At 44.0% G+C, this 26033-nt stretch overlaps 1 protein-coding gene across 2 annotated transcripts in view; it reads right to left on the bottom strand.

Annotated features, from left to right (window-relative positions):
* Nucleotides 1–24906, bottom strand: part of LOC120945845 (histo-blood group ABO system transferase 2-like) — a 49569-nt gene extending 24663 nt beyond the window's left edge. The window contains exon 1 of one of the 2 annotated variants that reach the window (XM_040360360.1): nt 24558–24906. In XM_040360360.1, the coding sequence (XP_040216294.1) occupies nt 24558–24628 (71 nt within the window). In that variant the 5' untranslated portion in view covers nt 24629–24906. Of the gene's footprint in view, nt 1–20300; nt 20456–24557 lie in introns of those variants that run through there. The other variant, XM_040360361.1, reaches the window with a different exon arrangement.
* Nucleotides 24907–26033: the final 1127 nt, after the last annotated feature.

The raw sequence follows: 26033 nt of genomic DNA, 5'->3' as shown, positions 1-26033 counted from the left end.
TAAATGTTCCGGACCAACATGGTCCTGGAACCAGGAACACCACGTGGCACGTGCACCCCGGCCTGGAAGGCCATTACGCCAGGGTGTCGTGATGCAGTCACCCTGAAGGTGGGTGCCGCACTCCGAAGGAGAACCAGACCAATGGAGTTTGCCCCATAAATAAGTAAGTATGTAGGCGCCATATCCGAGACCCCCAAACCCTTACCTCCTTGGCCATTCTGTAATAAATCCTTGAAAAGATAAAAGTGTTGGAGACAATGTGGTGCAAAGGGAAGCATTATTCACATATTATGGGAGTGTAAAAATATTCAGAGCATAATAACTCATATTCTTATTGCGGCCCGTCTGACAATTACAGCTAAATGGAAAACTACCTTAGCCCCTAACACCGATGAAGTTGTACAAAGAGTTAAAAACACAACATTCTTATGAAAGACACTGCTATTTAATCTAACAGGTTTAAGGTCTTTAATGCACATTGGTCACCGTGGACCTCTAGGTTCCCAGATGGTGATTGACCTTATAAAAGGATGCCTTACAACCAATATATGATCAATCTTCTTGTTCTGGTACAGTTGCATTTGTTTTTGCTTTTACTTTCCTTACACTTTATACCTTCTTCATTGTTCACTATTTAGTGGCTTGCCTACAGTAGAAGAGTAATATGTTTACTTTCTTCTGATAAAACATATAACCCACCTGTACATAACCTTTTCAAGGGTCTGTGCCATTCCACATTGTGAAGTAGGATGCACAGTCCCTCCAACTGAAAGAAGAGACACTCAGGTATGTCATTTATTACTGTTTTCTGTGATCTTCAGTGGTCTGATACACCTACCTACATGCCGCTCCAATGAACAGCACTCTTGCTCCTTAAGCAGTTATGCTAATGAGTGGAGCACAGTGCTAGAGAGTCTGTATTTTAACCCTTGCTGCAGAATTTAGCAACTTAAAAAGCCCAACCAGCAAAATATGTACCGGTAATACAGTATAAGACATAATAACATCTAAGGCACTATGCCTGACCCACAAATGTGTTCAAGGAATCTATGTGAACACATAAAATGTCACAACCCCAATCGCGTTCTCCGATCTACTAACCAAAATCTACTCCAGATACCCAAGGCCCACTACAAGTCCAAAGGAGTACGAAGATTTGCAGTCCAAGGACCTAGACTGTGAAATGCTTTACCAACCAGCATCCTATTGTGAATGCAAAATAAAGTAGGAAATGGATACCAAGCGCCCTGAGGCGATTCAGTTCGCATGTGTTGCGCTATACAAGTTTTTCACTCACTCACTCAGCTGCTGTATCAAATCCCTACTAGTGTGACCAAACTTGTATCCAAATATATAGTATATATATATTAGGGTTGTCCCGATACTTTTTTCAAGTACTCGCCGATACCGATTACCGATACTTTTTTTAAATGTCATGACAGTTTCTCAAAGCACAATACAGATTAGATGGCACTGATCTGCAACACTGATAGATGACTGACTGGCACTGATGGCTGGCTGGCACTGGCAGATGGCACTGACGGCTGGCAGGCACTGGCAGGTGGCACTGACGGATGGCACTGGCAGGTGGCACTGACAGCTGGGGGCCACTGGCAGGTGACACTTATGGACACTGATGGGCAGGCACTAAAATGCCATTAGGGAAGGCTGTCTGCAACACCCATCCTGGTACTCCTTGCACTCAGCCGCATTAAAAGCAGCAGCAGCCATCTTGTTACACCCAGCCCAAACTATATGGGCTGGGTGTAACAAGATGTCCGCTGCTGGCATACTGTGGCCGAGTGCAGGTTGTACCAAGATGGGCGTCTCTAACGTCAACACAGAGCGTCACTTCCACGACCAAATGTGACATTCAATGTGTCCTCTTCACCACATATCCTACACACGATCGTGAAAAAAAAATGCTCTAGCAAAGCGCGGTGACGTACAACACGTACGACGGCACTATAAAGGGGAAGTACCATTCGGATGGCGCCACCCTTGGGGCTGCTTTTGCTGATTTCTTGTTAGTAAAACTTTGGTGAGGGATGATTTGCGCTTTTCAGTCTTCGTGCTTTTCAGTCTGTTACAGCGTGATAAATGTGCCATCTCCATTACGAGCGCTAGTTTTACCAGAATGAGCGCTCCCGTCTCATAACTTGCTTCTGAGCATGCACGTTTTTTTCACGTCGTTAAGGCCCACATACGACCATTTTTTTACGACGTTAAAAACAACGTGAAAATTTAGAGCATGTTCTAAATTTTTCATGCCCATTTTTTTACGTCGTGAAAAATGCTCTGGAGCCCACACACGATGGTTTTTAATGACATTAAAAAAAAATCATTTTTTACATCCTGAAAAATGGTTGTGTGTACGCAGCATTAAAGAAGGTGCAGCACACTGTAAAATGAGGATTGTGAAACTTTTTGTCAACATCACCTTGCATCACACTGAATGGATCAATACAAGTACTTGTCATCCATTTATTCACAAATTACTCAGCAATGCTTTTTGAATATACGTACTTGAATGTTTCTTGCTAATTTACGAAACACGCCCTTCATGGTTTAACAAAAGAGCACACTGATACTTGTAACCACACTCTAAAACTTCCTATTTACTCAAACGTTTGCATCACAGTGAATGGGTATGTAACAGAAACTACAAAGAAAAAAATAAAAATAAAAATCGCATTTGTGTTCACTTATCTTGTTCTTTCAGTCAGCGTCACATGTGGCAATTACTGAAGGTGGTCTGCATGTTAGTGCAGTCTGCCTAGCAACACCCACCCATGAAGGCATTTTGATAATTTCATAACAAGAGTAAGCCCATTGCTTTCATCAGGGTATTTTGAGAGAAGTATTGAGGCAGGGTGTGGTGGTGTTTTTAGGAAGCAATGTACAGCACCCTGCCGCTACCCACACCACCAGCCATGATCTAGCTGGTTGCATAAAGAAGCACAGGGGCCCAGTGGTCTAAAATATGTTATGTAATGGAAAGGGAAAGTTGTTGTTTTTTTTTATGTTATGTTGATGGGGAAGGCAAAATAAAGGCAGACTAAACTTCAGCTTTAAAAGGATTACTAATGGCAAGACTTGTTTGGCTTCATGTACACTGCTGCTGGTAAACGGAGGAGCATTTTTTTTCAGCAGCCCCTGAACTGTTATAAGTGTAGCGCTCACCCCCGAAGGAGCCACTGATTAGTTTGGGATCGGCTTACTGAGCTACCTTCTTGACTTGGTCTAGGGGTGATTTCTGTGGGTGTGAATAAAGAGCAAGTGTCCAGACATCAATTCAGTTGTCAATGCTTTATTCCAAGGCCCAACACGGCCAACATCAACATGGCACCCGACAGAGAAAGGTTGATGAGCGTAGAGAAACTTTAGTATCAGGCCTTGGATATGAAGAGAGAGCAAGCCTGCTCTCAGCAATGATATAGCTCAATATGTCGCCACCCCAATCAGGGTGGGTAAAGTGCCCCCGGACAGGTGGTTATCTCAGGCCTGGCAGCCGGAGCGTCACTTGCGGATCACTGGGAGTAACAGACCTCTGCCACAGGCCTGACTCCGGGCCTCTGCCACAGGCCGGACAACTTGGGATTTGTGAGATCAATTTGAGCAAATCCTCCCAGTTAGTTCAATCAGTGTCACCCACTGACAGCTTGAGCATACCTGTCATATGGTGTGGTGACCGGATCCCTGATGGTTCGTCTAGGCCTCCTGGACAACCTCTAGTTCTTGGTTCCCCCGAGCCGATCCCCATCGCACAGCCTCCAGCTTAGTATCCTCTCAACAGAAGGTTGGGACCCGGCAAGTCGCTGGGGCCCCTCTCAATGTCAGGATGAGGCTCTGCATGGTGCACTACCTCAGCGAAGCAGGGGCCCATGGATGCGCGTACCCTGAAGGTGGGTACCGCACCTGGAACTCGGGCCCCGCATAGAACAACCCGCCAAAAGCGGCTGCCCCAGATATATCTCCCTCCCAGAATGCCCAACGAGGGAAGAACTCCTCTGATTGGCTTCTGGGAGAAGGTGAGTCCGTCAGAACCCCTCTAGCGTCAACTGCCGCCCAGGGGTGATAACATACCCCTGGAGCGCAGACTGACCTACAGGACCGATTCTGAAATGGGGAGCAGCCTGAGTTTCCATAAATCACGAATGGGAGTAAAACAAACCCTTCCATTCCCCACTAACTTTAGTGTAGCGCCCGCACTGAAAGTAAGGGGGGCGCTACATAAGTACATGTACACAGGGTCGTTTAGTCGTTTCTAGGCAGTTGAGTTTAGAAGTATTTTTTGGAAAGCAAAAAAAAATGCGTTCAGGACGGATGTTCAGAGGCATTTGAAATGCCAAGTGCCTGTAACAGCTTGTAAACATGTATAAACATGGTAACTCGCATTTCATTTACAGACGTTTTTAATGCATATACATTGACTATTTGAAAATAATAATAAAAAAAAAAACATGCTTCTAAACGCAAATGCAGCATGTAAACATGGCAAAACAGACGTTCTTAAACGTCCGTTACTATCTGTCAAGTTAAATCGTTCAGGAGAGGTTTTAAAACATCCTGTGTACATTAAGCCTTTCAGTTATGGATAGAGTGGCGAGGGATTAGAACATCTGTCAGGTTTTTATTGCAGTCTGTTTTTCCCCGTTAGAGAAATCTCCCTGTTTACCAATATCGCTGAACTTGAAGGTAAAAGTAAAAGAAATACAAGTGGTGTGATAGAGGTGATGGCGCTGCCTAAGTGTGGTAACTGATATTGCTGACAGTGGTGTTGGCAGCGTAATTAATCCAAAGTTTGAAATAAAGTGAGAAAATAAGTGTGGTGCACCTCAGCGCGGTGGGCTCATGGCAGGAACCCCCGGGTAAAAATATAGAGGTAACCCTAATATTCGATTGTAGAAAATCAGACTCCCCTCAATGGGTTCTGAAATGGTGATTGAGGGCCAGATTCACGTAGAATTGCGGCCGTGTAACGTAACCCGTTTACGTTACACAGCCGCAAGTTTTCAGTGTAAGTGCCCGATCCACAAAGCACTTACCTGTAAACTTGCGGCGGTGTATCGTAAACAAGCCCGCCCAATTCAAATGGGGCGGGTACCATTTAAATTAGGCGCGCTCCCGCGCCGGACGTACTGCGCATGCTCTGTTCGCAATTTTCCTGACGTGCTTTGCGCGAACTTACGGCGGCCCGACGTGTTTGTGAATCGCGACGTGCGTAACGTACTTACGGCGGGAAAAAAAAAATTCAAAAGCGACGCGGGAACGATGGGCATACTTTAACATGGTGGAGTCATTTTACACCATGTTAATAGCACCCCTAACTTTGCGACGGGAAACTAAGACTTGCGCCGACGTAACGACGGGAAAACCTTTGTGGATCGCCGTAACTGCTAATTTGCATACCCGACGCTGGAATACGACGCAAACTCCACCCAGCGGCCTGTCGGATCTAAGGGCTATCTATGCGTAACTGATTCTATGAATCAGTCGCATAGATACTCTGAGAGATACGACGGCGTTTCAGAGATACGCCGTCGTATCTCTTCTGTGAATCTGGCCCTTAGTGCATAAACAATGGAAACCTTATGAGTGTAAATCTGGGGCACCCACTGCCACAAGGGGTCCCTCCCCCACTCAAAAAAAAAGAAATGTGAAAAACCAATCTGGTAGTGCAGAGATATAAATGAAAATATTATAGAAAAATATAGGCACAGAATTACTAGAGTCCAATCCTAGTGATCAAAAATGTGTCAATCTTAGGTGCAATAAATGAGATCCAACAATTCCACCTTAACAAGAGCAAAGGTAGTGATCTAGTGATCCCTAGCAATAATGCTAAAGAAAAAAAAAAAAAAAACAGAAAATCTAATGGTGCAATCTAAAGAGACACCAACATGAGCTCCGTGGTAACCACTATTAAAAGCAGAGCGATGTGTTCAACATTGTGAATAACAGTACATCAAATTTAAATGAAGGTGAATGGATTGAAAGGCAAAAGCAAGATGAATCAATTTCTGTGTCTTGGTCTTCAATATGACATCCGTGCTCCCCCTACTGGGTCCCCACTCACCAGATGGTCGTCCCCACAAGGGGGTGTTGAGCCTTGCAAGATCAATAGGGGTGTTCTTTTAGCTTACCAGCTCTTCTCAAAACGGATGGTATCCTCAGCGGGGCACGGGAACCACGTGTGATGTTTGTTTGCAGTGATAAAAATAAGAAGAGAAATCCGCATAGAGTAGTAAAAAAAAGATACTCTGGGCAATTTATTGTAAAAAAAATTCTATACAAAAGACTTGCTTGCAGGCAAAGTAACAGCAAAAAAATTGTAAAAATAAAAATATAAAAAAAATGACAGGACGTCAGCCGATCAGATCCTGGTTATGTGCTGCGGTAAGGCTGCAATGGCGAGCATGGTGTGTATCAGATTGCGATCTACACCTCGTAGTTTGCTCGTACCCAGAAGTGACGTATAGACGTAAGACGTGTGACGCTGCTGGGTCAACTGACGCGTTTCGTCCAATGGACTTTTTAGCAGCTCCTCACGTCTTGGTTTCTTATGTACTCTAAGCGGCAGCCGGGCCCCTCCTATTTGGGAGGGTACAATCCTCCCTCACTGGGCGTGTATATTAAGATTAAACAATGCCGCAATAGATGATCCGATAGAGATGGAGTAGTTCCCCAGGTCAAATTACGATGAGGCACCAGGTTACATAAAGGAAATAGGAAAGAAGTCAAAACTTCTGGTCCCCAAAGTCAAAGACAGGGATAAGTTACCAGGGTCTCGGATGCCAATTAGCGTTACTGGTATTCCTCCATGAAGCATCATATAAATATAATAATATACAACTGGTTAAAGAAATATAAAGGCAACAATAAAAAAAAAAGGAAAAACATTTTTTTCAAGTTCAGTCAGTTAACTATTAGTAAAGAGGAAACAGAAAAGACAAAGTGGAAGGAGTGTCATGCACTATTAAAGTGCTGGGGATGAAAAGAAAAACCCCTCCATATAGGGGATTGTAGTCAATGTAGACAGCATATATATAGGCCATAATGAGTGATTCCCCCGTGCCATGAATAGGTAATGGGTATGTGCAATCCTATATGGAACAGGTGTAATTATTAAAAAGGTCAAATAGGATTTGTACAAGATGTTTAGTGTTAAGGTCTGTAAAAGTTACAGTGTTTTGTTTTCCTCACACCCTGAATATTTACATGTTGAATATACTATTTATTAACTTTCCTTCGTGGAGTGGGATAGCTGAAAGATCCATCCCATATATGCCAGCTGGTTTACTGATGGGGGGGGGGGGGGGAAACATTTGCTACTAGATATCAGACGGGGATGACCTCTGCTCCCTTTTTCTCCACTGCTGGCATCAGCCAATTCGTGGCCCACCCCTTTTTCATATGGCAGCATATAATTCCCCCCCCCCCCCCATCAGTAAACCAGCTGGCATACTGTATATGGGATGGATCTTTCAGCTCTTTCAGCTCTGATCTGATCATCATTGGGGTTCCTGTTAATTATATGCTGCCATATGAAAAAGGGGTGGGCCACGAATTGGCTGATGCCAGCAGTGGAGAAAAAGGGAGCTTTCACACTGAGGCGATGCGCTGGCAGGAGAGAAAAAAAAATCTCCTGCTAGCAGCATCTTTGGAGCGGTGAGAGGAGCAGTATGTATACCGCTCCTTCACCGCTCCTTCCCATTTAAAACAATGGAAAACCGCGGCAATACCGCCCGCAATGCGCCTCTGCAGAGGCGCATTGCGGGCGGTATTAACCCTTTATCGGCCTCTAGCGGGGGTTAATACCGCACCGCTAGCGGCCGAATCCTGCGGCAATTCCGACAGTAGAGCGCCGCTATTTTTAGCGCTTTCCCGCCACTGCGCCTCCCGCCCCAGTGTGAAAGGGGCCCAACAAAGGGGAAATCCTCGAACAGGACACTAGTTCAGGTGACTCTGGTGACAACCAGGGATTTTATCTCCCATCCTGTATTGGCTATGGGACAAGAAATAATGGGAAATCTCCCTAAAGGGACACAGATAATATAAAAAAATGGCGGTGCGCAGGTGCGGTCGTCCAGCACCATATGTAGGACACCCGAGATGCCAACTGTATGGCATTTTCGCTGTGGCGTCCTGGGAGGAGGGTTTCTTTTAGACCCCTTTCACACTGAAGCGTTTTTACAGCGTTTTAGCGTTAAAAATACCGCTATTAAAACGCTCATAGAAACGCTCTTCATGCATCTCAATGAACCCTTTCACACTGAGTTCTGAAAGCAGCATCTTTGGAGCAGCTTTTGGGCACTGAAAAAAGCGCTCCAAAAGCACCCCTCTCCATTGAAATTAATTGAAAGCGCTGTAAAAACGCTTTACCCTTTCACACTGAGGCACTGCAAAAACGCCCTAAAACTTTAGGGTCTTAGTGGTGCTTTACCAGCACATTGGGATTGCAGATGAGGCTACGCTTGAATAACGCTCGAATAACGCTCGAATAACGCCCCAGTGTTAAGGGGCCTTACCAAATACCAGGTAAACTCTGCCAACTATTTTTGGGCATATGAGCACCTACTCCTATTGTGGGGAAAAAGGATCCCAGATGTTGGATCTACACTGAACATTTGTCTCTCTTCTACCATAGGAGCGGCAGTTTGATGGCGGGTCTCCATCCTCCATAATAAACCCCCTCCTCTCCTTTTGGGGCACAAAGGGCCACAAGGATTACTGGTAATTTATTGTAGCAACATTTTGTTTATAACATTTCTCTGGGACAGCACATTAACAATAGTGCATCTTACAGGGTATATGCCTGATGAATATATGTTTGAAATGAGATATAATAATTTACAAATGCTATTGAATATTTAGACATCCAGGTGCATTATTAGTTACTTATCAGTATTATAACACTGCAGAAGGTTGGGCCTCCCTGCCTCTTTCATTTTGATTATTTTTATTTACATCTCTATTTATATCTTATTTAAGGTGGGAGAGACATACTATAGTAACAGCATTTGTTCAAACAAACTCTAAAGCCTCATACACATGGTCAGACTTTAAACAAACTTTTCCGTGGATCTTTGTTTGAAGGGCGTTGGCCGTGAACTTGGTATGCATTCACACGGCAGGACTTTTTCAGCAAACTTTCCCAAAATCACATGTTTTTTCAGCTCTTTTCTGCTCTTTACCGCCACCCTTTGTTCAACTTCTGCTATTGTTGGTTGATTTTAACATTGGTTCTGAGCATACGTGTTTATGTTTGGACAAAAGTCCGATGGACTTCTGTACACACGATAGGACTTTGCACTGTAGGACTTTTGTTGACGAAATGTTTGTCCGTTTGCAGAGTGGACTTTTGTCCGATGAAAAATGAAAAAAGTTTGTCCGATGGAGCGTACACACGGTTGGATTTTTTTGAAAACCTTTCTTATTTTGAAGTTTGTTGTCAAAAAGTCAGCCCGTATGTATGGGGCTCTAGAGGTATGGAAAATAGAGCTACACTTCTATATCATTATTGTTTCTAGATCTCATCATCCCTTAGCCCAGGGGTTGGCAACCTATGGAATAAAAAAAATGTAAAATGTAAAAAGCCCCATCCCTTCGTGCTCGCACACAGAAGTGAGCGCATATGTAAGTCACAATGGCAAATGTAAACAGTGTTCACACCACACATGGGAGGTATTGCCACGATCATTAGCGTGAGAGCAATAATTCTAGCACAAGACTAAAACTCTAAACTGGTAACCTGTAAAAAAAAAAAATAATGAAATAACCACTTAACGACCGCCGCATGTAGATATACGTCGGCAGAATGGCACGTACAGGCAGATGTACGTACCGGTACGTGCCTGCCTAGACGTGGGTCGGGGGTCCGATCGGAACCCCCCCGGTACTTGCGGCGGTCGGTAAGCCTCTGGGAGCGATCCGGGATGAGGGGGCGGCTATTCGTTTCTAGCCACCCCCTCGCGATCGCTCCCAGCGAATCAGCTTCCTCCTCTGCCTGCCCTCTGCCTGAACTGTAAACACAGGCAAGGAGGAAGTGATGTAATCTCTCCTCTGGCGGTCTTTTCGTCCGGACCCAGAGGATAGAAGACATCAGAACAGTGAGTTGCACCAACAGCACACTAACACAATTACACATAGGCACATAACCCCCCCAGATCACCACCCCCCCCCCCAGCCCCCTGTCACAGTGTCACTGATTGCAGTGATCATTTATTTGTTGATCACTGCATTTAGTGTCATTTGTGACAGAAAAAAGTGTTAGGGCAGTTAGCTTTAGGTCCCTTTAGGTCCAGGGTAGCCCCCTACCCCCCCCCCCCAATAAAGGTTTAACCCCTTGATCACCGCCATAGGTAACCCTTTCACCCCCTATTGCCAGTGTCACTAAGCGATTGGTTTTCTGATCGCTGTATTAGTGTCACTGTTGCCGCTAGGTAGCTAGTTTTTTTTGAGGTTCGCCGCCAGGTTTCTATAGCGTTAGGTACCCCCATAAATAAAGGTTTTAACCCCTGATTGCCCCTAGAGTTAACCCTTTCACCATTGATCACCGTATAAGTGTCACTGGTGACGCTGGTTAGCCAGTTAGTTATTTAGTTATTTTAGGTTCGCCGCCAGGTTTTTAGAAAGCGTCAGGTACCCCCATATCTTACCTAATAAAGGTTTTAACCCCCTGATTGCCCCCTAGTTAACCCTTTCACCAGTGATCACCGTATAAGTGTTACGGTTGACGCTGGTTAGTTAGTTTGCTGTTTATAGCATCAGGGCACCCGGCGTATATAACCCAATAAAGGTTTAACCCCCTGATCGCCCGGCGGGTGATATCAATTCAATTTTAGCATCAGTCAGGGTCTGCGTCGCCCCAGGCAGCATTAGGTTAGTGCCCGTACCGCTTACACCCATTAGCAAAGCATACACCCCCCTTAGTGGTATAGTATCTGAACAGATCAATATCTGATTAGATCTATACTAGCATACCCAGCAGTTTAGGGTTCCCAAAAACGCATTGTTAGCGAGATCAGCCCAGATACCCGCTAGCACCTGCGATTTACCCCTCTGCCCAGCCCAGCCCACCCAAGTGCAGTATCGATCGATCACTGTCACTTACCCAAAAAGTCCCACACATGTGGTATCCCCGTACTCAGGAGAAGCAGCAGAATGTATTTTGGGGTGCAATTCCACATATAACCATGGCATGTGTGAGCAATATATCATTTAGTGACAACTTTGTGCAAAAAAAAAAAATCAGTTTGTCATATTACCGCAAATGGTGTCAAAATATAAAATATTCCATGGACTCGACATGCCTCGCAGCAAATATCTTGGGGTGTCTACTTTCCGAAATGGGGTCATTTGGGGGGGTTTTGTGCTATTTTGGTATTTTATGGCCTTCGAAACTGTGATAGGTAGTGAGGAGTGAAATCAAAAATTTGCCCCCTTAGAAATGCTGAAGGCGGTGCTTGGTTTTTGGGGCCCCATACGCGGCTAGGCTCCCAAAAAGTCCCAAACATGTGGTATCCCCGTACTCGGGAGAAGCAGCAGAATGTATTTTGGGGTGCAATTCCACATATAACCATGGCATGTATGAGCAATATATCATTTAGTGACAACTTTTTGTAAACTTTTTTTTTTTTTTTTTGTCATATTCAAATGGACTCAACATGCCTCTCAGCAGTTTCCTTGGGGTGTCTACTTTCCAAAATGAAGTAATTTGGGGGGGGGGTTTGTACTTCCCTGCCATTTTAGCACCTCAAGAAATGAGATAGGCAGTCATAAAATAAAAGCTGTGTAAATTCCAGAAAATGTACCCTAGTTTGTAGACGCTATAACTTTTGCAAAAAACAATAAATATATGCTTATTGCGATTTTTTTTACTAAAGACATGTGGCTGAATACATTTTGGCCTAAATGTTTGACTAAAATTTAGTTTATTCGATATTTTTTACTTTTTGTTAGAAGAAAAATCTTTTATTTTTTTCAAAATTTACGTTTTTTTTCTGTTTGTATCGCAAAAAAAAAAAATTGCAGAGGCAATCAAATACCATCAAAAGAAAGCTCTATTTGTGAGAAGAAAAGGACGCAAATTTTGTTTCGGTACAACATTGCATGACCGCGCAATTACCAGTTAAAGCAGCGCAGTGCCAAATTGTAAAAACACCTTTGGTCCTTTAGCTGCATATTGGTCCGGGGCTTAAGTGGTTAATATATTAGCAGATAAATGCAGCCCTCCATGCATTCACATACATTGAATCTGGCCCTTAAGTGTAAAAAGGTTGCTGACCCCTGCCCAAAGTCCTATGCCTTGTACACACACACAAAATTTCCAACGGAAAAAGTCAGACGGGAGCTTTTCATCGGATATTCCGTCTGCGTGTATGCTCCATCTGACTTTTTCCGACGGAATTAGATAGAGAACATGTTCTCAATTTTTCCATTGAAAAAGATTTGGATCGTCTGTATGCTTTTCTGACGGAATAAACACCACGCATACTGGGAAACAATTCGACACATGCTCTGAACCATAGAACTTCATTTTCTCGGTTTGTCGTAGTGTTTACGTCACCGCATTCTTGGCGGTCGGATTTTAGTGTGACCATGTGTATGCAAGACAGCTTGAGCAGAATTCCATCGGAACTCCGTCGGAAAAACCTTCTGAGTTTATTCCGACGGGAAAACAGGTCGTGTGTACAAGGCAATATATTAATGTTTGGAGGCAGCTCTCAAGTGACCTCTGTAGGATCGCTTGGCCTGGCTGTCCGTCCTTCCATATGGAAAAATTGTACTGGGTTCTGTTTTAATTGTATACGTGTGTAGGGCATTTTGATCATTCTATATGGCTTGTGATCAGGGTCTAATGAGGAAATCTGGTGTCTATACATGTTTGCATATAACAGTAAAGCCTTGGTTTTAAAGCGTTTTGCAAGACAAGCAAATATTTTAGCAAAATTTTGACTTGATATACAAGTAGTGTCATGTCACAACTGAGTATAAAACAGAACAGATGCGCCTCAGATGTAGCAATATGGTTACATTTAATGAAGGTATAACATTTAAGTTGTGGGGGAAAAAGAGGGCGCTAGTGCATGCTAAAAGGTGAATAAATCAATATAAAAACACATAAAAAAAATATATAAATATATGAAAATATATATGAGAATAGTTGATAATTAGTCCACTATCCAAATAGTGCCACAGTGGGCCAGATTCTCAAAAGAGTTACGACGGTGTATCTCAGGAAACACCGCCGTATCTCTGTTTTTGGCCCCGGGTATCTATGCGAGTGATTCCTAGAATCATTTTCGCATAGATATGACCAAGATCCGACAGGTGTAAGTCACTTACACCGTCGGATCTTAGATGTAATTCGACGCTGGCCGCTAGGTGGCGTTTACGTTCAGTTCTCATTTGACTATGCAAATGAGCCTGATACGCCGATTCCCGAACGAATTTGCGCCGCGTAGTCTTCGTTTACGTCGTTTCCGTAAGCGCAAGGTTACCCCTGCTATATGAGGTGTAACCTTACGCCAGTCCGCCGTATGTCATGTTAAGTATGGCATCGGGTCAGTGTCGTCTTTTTCCGTTGGTTACGTCGTTTTACTAAGTCGTCCGCGAATACGACGAGCATGCGCACTGGGCTATTTTACCGCCCGGCGCATGCGCAGTTCGATCGGCGCGGGGGTGCGCTTAATTTGAATACAAGCCGCCCCCTTTGAATTACGCGGCCATACGCCGGGCCATTTACACTACGCCACCGTAAATTACGGAGCAAGTGCTTGGAGAATACGGCACTTGCTCCTGTAAGTAGTGGCGGCGTAGTGTAAATAGCTTACGCGACGCCAACGCAGGATGTACGGGAATCTGGCCCAGTATACTGAAATGTATACAAATAAAAAGTCCCAATAGTGAACAGATTCCAATCTTCTTCAGTGACAAACCACTTAAGATATGGTGACGTGAATCTTGCTTATAGTAAGTTGCTCCTTCACCACATACGATGTTAATAATCACCCAAATGTGTTCAAAGTATTGGTTGCGCTTACCAGATGGATTTGACTTCTTTAACCACTTCCCGACGGCCGTACGAATATGTGCGGCCGCAGGGTGGTTCTAAATCTCTAACAGGACGCATATATGCGTCCTCCGCTCTTCCAGGCCACTAGAGGGCGCGCGAGCGCCGCCGGCGGCGCGCGCGTGCCCGCCACATTCCTGAGATGCCGATGCGCGTGCCTGGCGGCCGCGATGTCCGCCAGGCACTCGCGATCGGCGGCTACAGGGACAAGACGTGGAGCTCTGTGTGTAAACACAGAGCTCCACGTCCTGTCAGGGAGAGAGGAGACCGATCTGTGTCTCTTGTACAGAGGGACACAGCATCGGTCACCTCCCCCAGTCACCCCCCTCCCCCCACAGTTAGAACACACCCAGGGAATACATTTAACCCCTTCCATGCCCCCTAGTGTTAACCCCTTCACTGCCAGTCACATTTATACAGTAATCGGTGCATTTTTATAGCACTGATCGCAGTATAAATGTGAATGGCGCCAAAAATGTGTCAAAAGTGTCCGATGTGTCCGCCATAACGTCGCAGTCCCAATAAAAAAATCGCAGATCGCTGCCATTACTAGTAAAAAAAAATTATAATAAAAATGAATAATAATTCTGTCCCCTATTTTGTAAGCGCTATAACTTTTGCGCAAACCAGTCGCTTATTGCGATTTTTTTTTTTTTAACCAAAAATATGTAGAAGAATTCGTATCGCCCTAAACTGAGAAAAAAAATGGGATATTTATTATAGTAACAAGTAAAAAATATTGACTTTTTTTAAAAATTGTCGCTCTTTTTTTGTTTATGGCGCAAAAAATAAAAACCGCAGAGGTGATCAAATACCACCAAAAGAAAGCTCAATTTGTGGGGAAAAAAGGACGCCAATTTTGTTTGGGAGCCACGTCGCACGACCGCGCAATTGTCAGTTAAAGCGACGCAGTGCCAGAAGCTGAAATTTCACCTGGTCAGGAAGGGGTATACGTGCCCAGTAAGGAAGTGGTTAATGAGAAAGAAAGTCAAATATAGCTTGTGCAGTTTAGTGTCTGCATACACATCAATTTGCATATGCCTCTTGCTCAGGAGTTATAGGTAGGATATGTAAAAAAGAATATATAGGCTTCCATAGCATAATACTGTTGGTTTATTTTAAAATGGTAGAATAAAAAACGGCCGATTGAGAAGATTGGAATCTGTTCACTATTGGGACTTTTTATTTGTATACATTTCAGTATACTGTGGCATTATTTGGATAGTGGACTTATTATCAACTATTCTCATATATATTTTCATATACAGTATTTAAATATCAGGAACAGGAAATACTTGTTCAAATCGACGCAACACCACAAAGTTGGCATCGCACCTATTTGAACAGTGTGATTGTTGGCAATAGGGTGCAACTTGTCATGTGATTTGAGCTGTCAAATCGCATGATAAGTATTTCCAGTTTGAACGAGGGCTTAAAAAACTACCACACAGGTATTTGTATATGAATAAATCAGATACAGTTAAAACATTTATATGAACTCATAGGACGGATGTTTAACCCCTTCACGCCAAAACAAACACATATATGCGGCCTCACAAAACAGTTTTTTTTTCCCGTGGGGCAGCATATATGAGTTTCCCACTTTGTGGTCGGAGTGCGTCCCACGTGTGATCCCTGCACAGGGACCCGGGGGTCACAGAGAGCTCGGGCCCTGTACAAACGATCAGGATCCAGATCTCCCGATTCCGGATCCTATGATTGGTTGCCACAGTGATCAGTCACTGTGAAGCCCGCCCCTGTGTTTTTTTCCCCTTTCTGTGAATGGGGAGATAGATACATTGCATCTTTGTCTTTCCATGCAGAAAGAAAAAAGAATTTTGTAAAAATATTTTTTTTTTCCCCATTAATAAGATAATAAAAAATAAAATAAAGAAAAATACCTAGATCAAGGTTTGATCTAGGTCAGTGCCAGGGTTATTAGTGTTTGGGTCAAGGTCAAGTAATGGTCAAAAGGTCATGGTCAGTATATTTTGAGCAGGATTTTTTTTTTAATAAGCATCAGTGTCAAGCCATGTACACACGATCGGTTTGTCCGATGAAAATAGATCGATGGACTGTTTTCATCGGACAAACCGATCTTGTGTGGGCCCCATCGGTCTTTTTTCCATCGAAGTTAAAAAAATAGAACATGTTTTAAATTTTTCCTATGGATAAAAAAACGATAGAAAAATCCGATCGTCTGTGTGGAACTCCATCGGGTTAAAAATCCATACATGCTCAGAATCAAGTCGACGGATGCTCGGAAGCATTGAACTTCATTTTTTTCAGCTCGTCGTAGTGTTTTACGTTACCACGCTTTGGCACGGTCGGATTTTTGACTGATGTTGTGTAGGCAAGACTGATGGAAGTCAGCTTCATCGGATATCCGACAAAAAAATCCATCGGATTAGATTCCATCAGATATCCGATCGTGTGTACAGGGCTTCAGTGTGTTTTAGGTAGGATAAAAAAACATAATTGGTACTGTTACAATTGCCAGGAGCAGAATTTATTTTGGGTTGTTCTTTGGTGGCATGTTTTGATGGTAACAAGAAATATACAGTTAAATAAAAAAAATTAAAAATACTATTTTGAGACAGTTTTTCTTTGATAAAAATAAATAAAAAGATCAGGAGATATCCATAACCATTTCCACCAAATGAAAGCCCAATTTGTTTAAAAAAAATAAATATAAATGAACTGTAATCCACTTGGATCCACAAAGTAGTTGTGATGATATGTACAGTTTTGCTAACAAATATAAAAATTGCAAAATTGTGCTTAGGCATTTCGATTTGTTTTACCCTTAGGTGTGTAGGGATTAAAGTGATTAAAAATAAATAAATGACCAGTTCTATCTTTGTGGCTTCAGGGTACAGTTTTTCTGTAAAAACAGTATGGCTTAGTTGGAATGTCAGAGTGTCCAATCCCTTAGGCTGGGTTCACACTAGTGCGATGTGAAAACCCTGCGAATCCACTGCGGGTTCCCGCGTCGCACCCGACTCGCACGACAGTTCACACTGCCATATGCAAACTGCTGGGGAGATGCCGCATTGCACGGACATCACATGTGATTTTCACTGCAGTGCGGTGCGAATCACATGCGATATCGCACAGCGCACTAGTGTGAACCGAGCCTTTCGGAGTGTGTCCTATAGTGAGTGAGTGAGTGAGAAACTTATATAGCGCAACACATGCGAACTGAATCGCCTCTGGGTGCTTAGTATCCGTTCCCTACTGTCCTTTTGCCCTCAGAAAAGATGAGTTTTGAGATTTTTTCTGAAGGCCATGTGATTCACCTCCAATCGGATGCTGGTTGGTAGAGCGTTCCATAGTCTAGGTCCTTGGATTCCAAATCTTCGTTCTCCTTTGGACTTGTATCTGGCTTTGGGTATCTGGAGTAGATTTTGGTTGGTGGATCGCAGAACGCGATTGGGGTTGTGACATTTTAATTTTTCGCATTGATATTGGGGGGCATTTCCTTGAACACACTTATGTGTCAGACAGAGTGCCTTAAAAGTAAGTCTGTCTTTTACTGGCAACCAATAAAGGAATCTTAGTGAAGGTGAGATTGATTCCCATGTTTTTTTCCCAGTCACGAGTCGAGCGGCCGTATTTTGAATGACTTGCAGACGAGTGATTTGGTATTTTGGGAGTCCGGGGTAGAGGGCATTTGCATAGTCGAGTCTGGAGTTGATAATTGTACCCACCACGACTGCTATGTCTTCTTTCGGGATAAAGGGAATGAGTCTACGTAGCAGGCGCAGCAGATGGTGCGATCCGCTGACTACTGACCCTATTTGTGCATCCATTGTCATGTGGGTGTCAAAAATGACTCAGAGACTTTTGACTTTGGTGCTAGGGGTGATGGTTTGTCCCAGAATAGGCGGCGGTGTCCATATTGGTGCAGGAAGTCTCTTTCGGTTGGCGTGAAACAAGAGACGTTCTGTTTTTGAGCCGTTGAGTTTAAGGTAACTCTCCGTCATCCAATTTTCTATCAAAGTAAGGCATTTCTCTAGTCCGAGATAATGATCCTTATTGTTGCAGATGAGAAAATATAGTTGCGTGTCATCCGTGTAGGAGTGGTAGAGTAACTTCTGGTTACTGATGATTTCAAAAAGAGGGCGGAGACAGATATTGAATAGTACGGGAAACAGGGGGGATCCCTGAGGGGGACTCCGCATGACACTGTGCGTTTTTCAGAAGTGAAAGGACCCAGTTTCACTATTTGAGATCGGTTTTCCAAGAAGGAGGAGAACCAGGGTAAATCCGAGGCAGCGACTCTAGCTACTTCAGCTAGGCGAGTCAGCAATAATTTGTGGTCTACAGTATCAAATGCTGCGCTTAGGTCCAACAGTATCAGAAGACAAGATTCTCCTTCGTCTGCTGCCTCAAGAGCGTCATCCCGTATTTAGAGAAGTGCTGTTTCAGTTCCGTAACCAAGACAGAAACCCGATTGGAATGGATCGAGTAATTTGTGGGTGTCTAAATGCTGTTGTAGCTGTTGTACAACTTCTTTCTCCATAACCTTGGAGAAGACATTTAGGCCTGTTATGGGTCGACGATTGTTTGGTTCTTTGGGGTCAAGAGTGTTTTTTTTTAGAATTGGTTTAATTATGCCTTGTTTCAGCAAGGTACCTTGAAGGACTGGTTTATGAGGTACGTGATCGCCGGTGCCACAATATCGGCACATTCTTTCAGCAGTTGGTGAGGATAATATCATTAGGCGGTGTCCTGTCTCGCAGAGTACTAATGATTTTTTTAGTGGTGTCGATGGAGATGGGGTTAAGAGTGAATTTAGTTGATTGCGGCATATTTGTGTGGATATTAGCTTCTTGGTTAAAAGGGGAGTCGATGGGGGATCTATTTTGCTGAATAATTTCACAGATTTTTTCAATTTTGTTAATGAAGTAATCCGTTTTGTTAATGAAGTAATAGTTCATTGAAGTGAGAATGCTTTATATTTATGGAGTATACTTTTCCTCTATCTGGTATCTGTTTTAACAAGTCACACTCCTTTTAAAGTCATTAGCACATTCCTTCTTGAAAGTTCCTCTTTCCTAAACATGCTTTGGCTGTTCATCATAAAGAACAGGTTCATACTTGTTATCAAGGCCTTTATATTTTTTAACAAAGTTTCTTTGTTGGTGAAATGTGTTGGTTTTTTAGAGACAACCACGGAAATGGTAAAAAATGATGTGCACTTTGTTCTTTTATATTAGTTCTGGTGTTCTGTGGCGTTAGCATGCCTCATAGTGCAGATCAGTGGATGCTTAACATACTTACTAGTTCATAATGGAGAACATACCTAAACAAAGATGTCAAATATAGGGACATATACCACTTCAGCCCCAGAAGGATTGGTTGCTCAATGACCGGGCCATTTTTTGCGATTCGGCAATGCGTCGCTTTAACTGACAATTGCACAGTGCTGTACACAAACAAAATTGACGTCATTTTTTTTCCCCACAAACAGAGCTTTCTTTATGGTGGTATTTGATAACCTTTGCGATTAAATTTTTTTGCGCTATAAACAAAAAAAGAGCAACCATTTTGAAAAAAAAAAAACACAATATTTTTTACTTTTTGCTATAATAAATATCCCCAATTAAAAACAAAATTGGTAATATAAATAGCAATAAGCGTATATTGATTGGTTTGCGCAAAAGTTATAACGTCTACAAAATAAGGGATAGAATTATAGCATTTTTATTATTATTATTTTTTTACTAGTAATGGCGGCGATCTGCGACATTATGGCGGACACATCGGACACTTTTGACACATTTTTGGGACTATTGGCATCTATACAGTGATCAGTGCTATAAAAAAATGCACTGATTATTGTAAAAATTTCACTGGCAGGAAAAGGGGTTAACACTAGGGGGCGATCAAGGGATTAACCGTGTTCCCCAGGTGTGTTTCTAACTGTGGGGGGGGGACTGACCTAGAGGAAATGACAGATCGTGGTTCCACGTTTGCTATTAGGAACTCATGATCTGTCTTTCCTCACAGAGCAGAACAGGGATGTGTGTATTACACCATACCTCCCAACTTTTCAAAAGTCAACTGCGGCACATTCATGTGACATTTTCACCTGACATCAAAGTTGTTAAGGGGGGGGGGTGCTGCGTGATGGTGACCACCAGACATTAGAGTTCACAAGTGTGGGGGGGAACCGCTGCCGCCAATTGCCAGACATTAGAGGGTGACATCTTCTTACCTCCTCCTCCCGTGCTTCCACCACTGGCTCCTCTTCCTGTGCGGGAAAAAATCCTCTATCGCGGGACTGTGGGAAGACAGTGTCTATGCGGGAAAGTTCCGCAGAATGCGTGCAGGTTGGGAGGTATGTTTACACTAAAGTGAACTGTAAGTGAAGAGGAGGAAAAGGTGAGCTGTGGATGGATGGGAGGGAGAAGAAGGTGAGCTGTGGATGGATGGAGGGGAGGAGAAGGTGAGCTGTGGATGGATGTGAGGTAGGAGAAGGTGAGCTGTGGATAGATGGAGGGGAGGAGAAGGTGAGCTGTGGATGGATGGATGGAGGGGAGGAGAAGGTGAGCTGTGGATTGATGGATGGAGGGGAGGAGAAGGTGAGCTGTGGATGGATGGATGGAGGGGAGGAGAAGGTGAGCTGTGGATGGATGAAGGGGAGGAGAAGGTGAGCTGTGGATGGATGGATGGAGGGGAGGAGAAGGTGAGCTGTGGATGGATGGAGGGGAGGAGAAGGTGAGCTGTGAATGGATGGAGGGGAGGAGAAGGTGAGCTGTGAATGGATGGAGGGGAGGAGAGGAGAAGGTGAGCTGTGGATGGATGGAGGGGAGGAGAAGGTGAGCTGTGGAAGGATGGAGGGGAGGAGAAGGTGAGCTGTTGATGGATGGAGGGGCGGAGTAGGTGAGCTGTGGATGGATGGAGGGGATGAGAAGGTGAGCTGTGGAAGGATGGAGGGGAGGAGAAGGTGAGCTGTGGATGAATAGAGGGGAGGAGAAGGTGAGCTGTGGATGGATAGAGGGGAGAAGAAGGTGAGCTGTGGATGGATGGAGGGGACGAGAAGGTGAGCTGTGGATGGAGAGAGAGTAAGAGAGCGAGAAAGTAAAAGATAGGCTGGGGGTGGGAGAAAGATGGTGAGCTCTGGAGGGGGGGGGAGTGAACTGTAGACAGGAGGTACAGAGTTGAGCTGTGGATGGGGGAGCACAAATGTAAGCAATAGAGGGTTACTTTAGTTTTTTTTTTTTGCTTGCTTAGGGAGTGGCAAAGCATACAGAGTCAGTGACCAAAAGTATGTAATGAATGGCACGGTATGCAGGGTGCAATGGTTAGGATTTTGTAACATACCTTGTGCATTACATACCTAGAACCGCTATACTCTGGATGCTGTGCTAAATAGCACATACATTTTACAGTTGTAAATTGCATATTAATCACCCCTGGATAGTACTAAATACTGCACTCTGTACAACGGGATTTATGTTACATATACAACCAACCAACATACATTTCTGAGCCTTGACCTCACCCAATATTTGGCATTAGTTTACTTTTTTCCTTGAGAAAGGGCAGGGTTACTATGGGACTGAGGGCACGGAGTTGGCTAGGGAGGTCAGTTCCTGCACCTATTCTTTGAGAAAAAAAAGCCCTTGGTAAATTGATTGCCTCAATCCTCTAATGCCTTGTACACACGATCGGAATTTCTGATGAAAAAAGTCAGACAGAATTTTTTCATCGGATATTCCGACTGTGTGTGGGCCCCATCGGACTTTTTTCCCGTCGGAGTTTAGAAATAGAACATGTTTTATTTTTTTTTGATGGACAAAAATTCTATCAGAAATTCCGATCGTCTGTGTGGAACTCCGACAGATAAAAAAACATGCATGCCCAGAATCAAGTCGACGCATGCTCTGAAGCATTGAACTTCATTTTTCTCAGCTCGTCGTAGTGTTTTACATCACCACGTTTTGGACGGTCGGAATTTGGTCTGACAGTGTGTATGCAAGACAGCTTGAGCGGAATTCCAACGGAAAATTCCATCGGATTTTATCTCATCGGAAATTCTGATCGTGTGTACAGGACATAAGTTATACATTTGCAGGAGAGCTTGTTCTGTTGAAAAACAGACTGGTTGGATCACCAGGAGAAAATAAAAGAGAAAACCTAAAAAAAAAAAAAGAAAACAAATGCATTCATCACATCTAAGAATTGGTAAGCTGCAATATAATAAATGTTTGCTTTTGGGTTTAATACTGCTTTAAGAAGGGGCCGTGTTCAGCAGTTAGTATGGCAGTTCCTGTGGCTATTAGTTTGTAGGGCAGTGTACAGGGGGATCAACAGGACAAAGGATGGGAGCTCAGTGTGCTGGGGACCAGGAGGGCAGAAAACAGGGGTCAGCTAAGCTGAGGACAGGGGTCAGCTAAGCCAAAGGCAGGGGTCAGCAGGAAGGATGAAAGGGGTCAACAGGACAAAAAATGGGTCAGCAGGGCAAAAGACAGGGGTCAGCATGGTGGAAGACAAGGGTCACCTCTGGAAGGCAGAGGAAAGGGGTCACAGCTGACAAGAAAAAAGACAGAGGGTCATCGGTGGCAGGAAAAAAAGACAGAGGGTCATAGGTGGCAGGAAAAAAAGACAGAGGCCCCTTTCACACTGGGGCGGGAGCCGCAGTGGCGGTATAGCGTCACTAAAAATAGCGGCGCTATACTGATGGATTTGCAGCGGGATTTGGCCACTCCGGCTTTCACATTGAGGTTGCTGGGCAAGATTTTTTTAGGCGGTATAGCAGCACTATTTTTAGCGCTGTGCCGCCTGAAAAACTCCCCAGTGTGAAAGGGGTCTAAGGGTCATGGGTGGCAGGGCAGTCAGCAGAGCTCCCATCAATACTTTATACACAGCCTAAGCCCAGGCAGCACAATCTTCCCACACAGCACATAGCTGAAATCGGATTACACATATCTACAATCTGTAAGGTGTGTAGCTGGCTGCTGTGTTGCGGTTCTGACCTGTGAAATTTCCTGGTCGGATAGTCAGTGCAGTTCAAAAAACAATTGAATTTCTGAGCACCATGCACCAAATAGATCCTGATGAGGGGGGATTGCACACCTGAAGATCGTTTTGGTCTCTACCCCAATAAAGCCACTGACACCCAGAGCCCCTTGTTTTGGGTGGCTTTGGCCACCAAGTGATGTGTGCAGGTAGCCCATTCATGGCTAATTGGACGCAGCAGCTGCACGGATACAGACACTCATCTTGGTTTCAAAGCCGTGTGGTTGAGCGACCCCCGAGCGCACATAGTCGGTCTTATCTGTTCTAGCATACTTGTGCTGTGACTAAGCATCATTAGATCACTTTATACTTTTCATAAGAAAATACAACAAAAAAAAAATACATGTAAATAACTGATGATGATGCCGAGATTGTAAACAAAGCAAACAACACTGAACACAATGTTGTAGCAAGTTGCATTTATCAATTTAAAAAGAAAATGTAAAAAGCTACAAAAATGTAATTGATTCTGCTGTGATAAAACATTTTAGCATGAGACCCGGTTCACACTGGGGTGATTTGTCAGGCGACGCAGCCGTCTGACAAGTCGCGTCCCATTCTAGTGAATAGAACCGTTCTAATAGGAGCGACGCAAGTCGCTCCGACTTAGAAAAAGGTTCTTGTACTACTTCGGGGGTGACTCGGGGCGACCTGCATTGACTTCTATACAGAAGTCATTTTGCAAGTCGCCTTAGATGTCGTCTTCATGTCGCCTGGCCGAGTCGCCCCCGAAGTCGTGCCGCCCCTGTGTGAACCGGCTCTGACTGGTGTCATTAAAGCGGGGGTTCACCCTAAAACATCTACATACCGTTACATCCAGCATACTGCTGACATCAACAGTATGCTGTATTTTATTTTTTTTCGCTGTACTTACGTTTTTTCGTTGGTTTTCACCCGGCTTCCGGGTTCTCGCTCCCCCGGAGAGTAGGCGTTCCTAATACGACGCATAGATGATTGACGTGCGGGTAAAGCACGTCATCGCCTTCCGAAAATATCCGAGGGGGACTTTGCACTTTACGGCGCCTGCGCAGTCAGCTCTACATGGCAGGCGCCGTATAGAGCCGAGTCCCCGTCGGATATTTTCGGAAGGCGATGACGCGCTTTACCCGCACACCAATCGTCTCCTGGGAGGATCAACACTCCCAGGAGACATTGCGCAGAGCTCCCAGTTGGGGAAAAGGAGCGACACGCCCACTCCCCGCAAGGAAGAAGACCCGGAAGTGAGGCTGAAGACAGGTAAGTGTCCACATTAAAAAAAAAATGACAACGCTACAAGCCTTTATTAAGGCTGGAGATAGGTTAACTAAAAAGTTTATTTTGAGGGTGAACCTCCGCTTTAAAGGCTTATGCCAAAAACGAAAATGCAGTATAGTAACAAAAAAACAAAAAAATGTCCAGGACATCTAATAAAATGTAAATCAGATTTTTAAATCCCATAAAAATTACTTACCAGATGGACACAATAATCAGCAGCACCATCATCAAGGTAGCTCCTATCACATACTGTTTGGAGGGCAGCATTTTCTTCTAGACTTCCTGGAAAAGCTCCAGCTATTTTCCTTCCAATGATGAGAGAACAATCTAGAAATTCAAGTGATCAAGAAGCAGCTGAAAAGAATCGTAAAGGTGCGTGTCCCAGCTAATATACTGTACAGTATATTCATGTATATAATAATGGGTAAAATGCAGCAGAGATATCCTCTCATGGAGTCATCATCTCTCAGGCTCAATTCAGGAGCAGCTGACAGGCAGTATGAAGGGAGTGAACCTTTTGTATGTCTTCCTCCTCTATCTCTCACATTACAAGCACAGAGCACCAAGCTTCTAACACAGCACAACCAAAATACCACCCCTAGAAATGTTCTTATTGTTTATCCTAGAGTCATAGAGGAAAGGAAAACTTTCTTGAAAATAAGTATACAGTGGAAGCACATGCATTCTGATGGATAGGTGGACTGAAGGGGAGTCCTGTCCACCCCTTCTTTAAGGTGCAGGAGCACACCCAGCATATAGCTCAATGTCTGTAAAGGTGTCAGCGCGTTGCCTGACCAATGTACCGTGATACAAAAAAAAGCATACTATACTGTACATGGATGTACTTTTCAGTAAGCCAACATTTCTGTATTAAAAATCCTTTTTTTTTTGGTCATATGTAATATTCCAGTTTTCTGAGATACTGGATTTTCGGTTTGCACTAGCTGTAAGTCATAGGGCCAGATCCAGAGAGAATTACATCCGCGCAGCGTATCAGAGATACGCTACGCCGCCGTACCTTACCTGGCGGAATTTCGAATCCTCAACGATTTTGCGCCGTAAGTTACGGCGGCGTAGTGTATTTCTGGCGGCGGAATTCAAATTGCCGATTAGGCGGCGTGATTTATTTAAATGAAGCGCGTCCCCGCGCCGAATGAACTGCGCATGCGTCGTCCCGAAATTTCCCGCTGTGCATTGTGCTAAATGACGTCGCTAGGACGTCATTTTTTTAACTTAGACGTGAGTTACGTCCATCCCTATTCACGGATGACTTACGCAAAAAAAATAAAACAATTTAAATTTCGACGCGGGAACGACGGCCATACTTAACATTGCAAGTCTATCTATACGCCGCAAAATACAAGCTTTAACTATACGCCGGAAAAAGCCGACTACAGACGACGTTAGAAAATGCGACGGCCGCACGTACGTTCGTGGATCGTCGTAAATTGCTAATTTGCATACCCGACGCGGAAAATGACGCAAACTCCACCAAGCGGGCGCCGAAGTATTGCATCTAAGATCCGAAGGCGTACGAAGCCGTACGCCTGTCGGATCTTACCCATATGCCGTCGTATCTTGGTTTAAGGATTCAAACTAAAGATACAACGCGGGAAATTTGAAAGTATGCCGGCGTATCAGTAGATACGCCGGCGTACTTGCTCTGTGGATC

This window comes from Rana temporaria, chromosome 7 (genome assembly GCF_905171775.1).
Source record: "Rana temporaria chromosome 7, aRanTem1.1, whole genome shotgun sequence".
Lineage (NCBI taxonomy): Eukaryota > Metazoa > Chordata > Amphibia > Anura > Ranidae > Rana > Rana temporaria.
The sequence above is the reverse complement of the archived record's forward strand: the minus strand, read 5'-3'. Positions and strand labels throughout refer to the sequence as shown.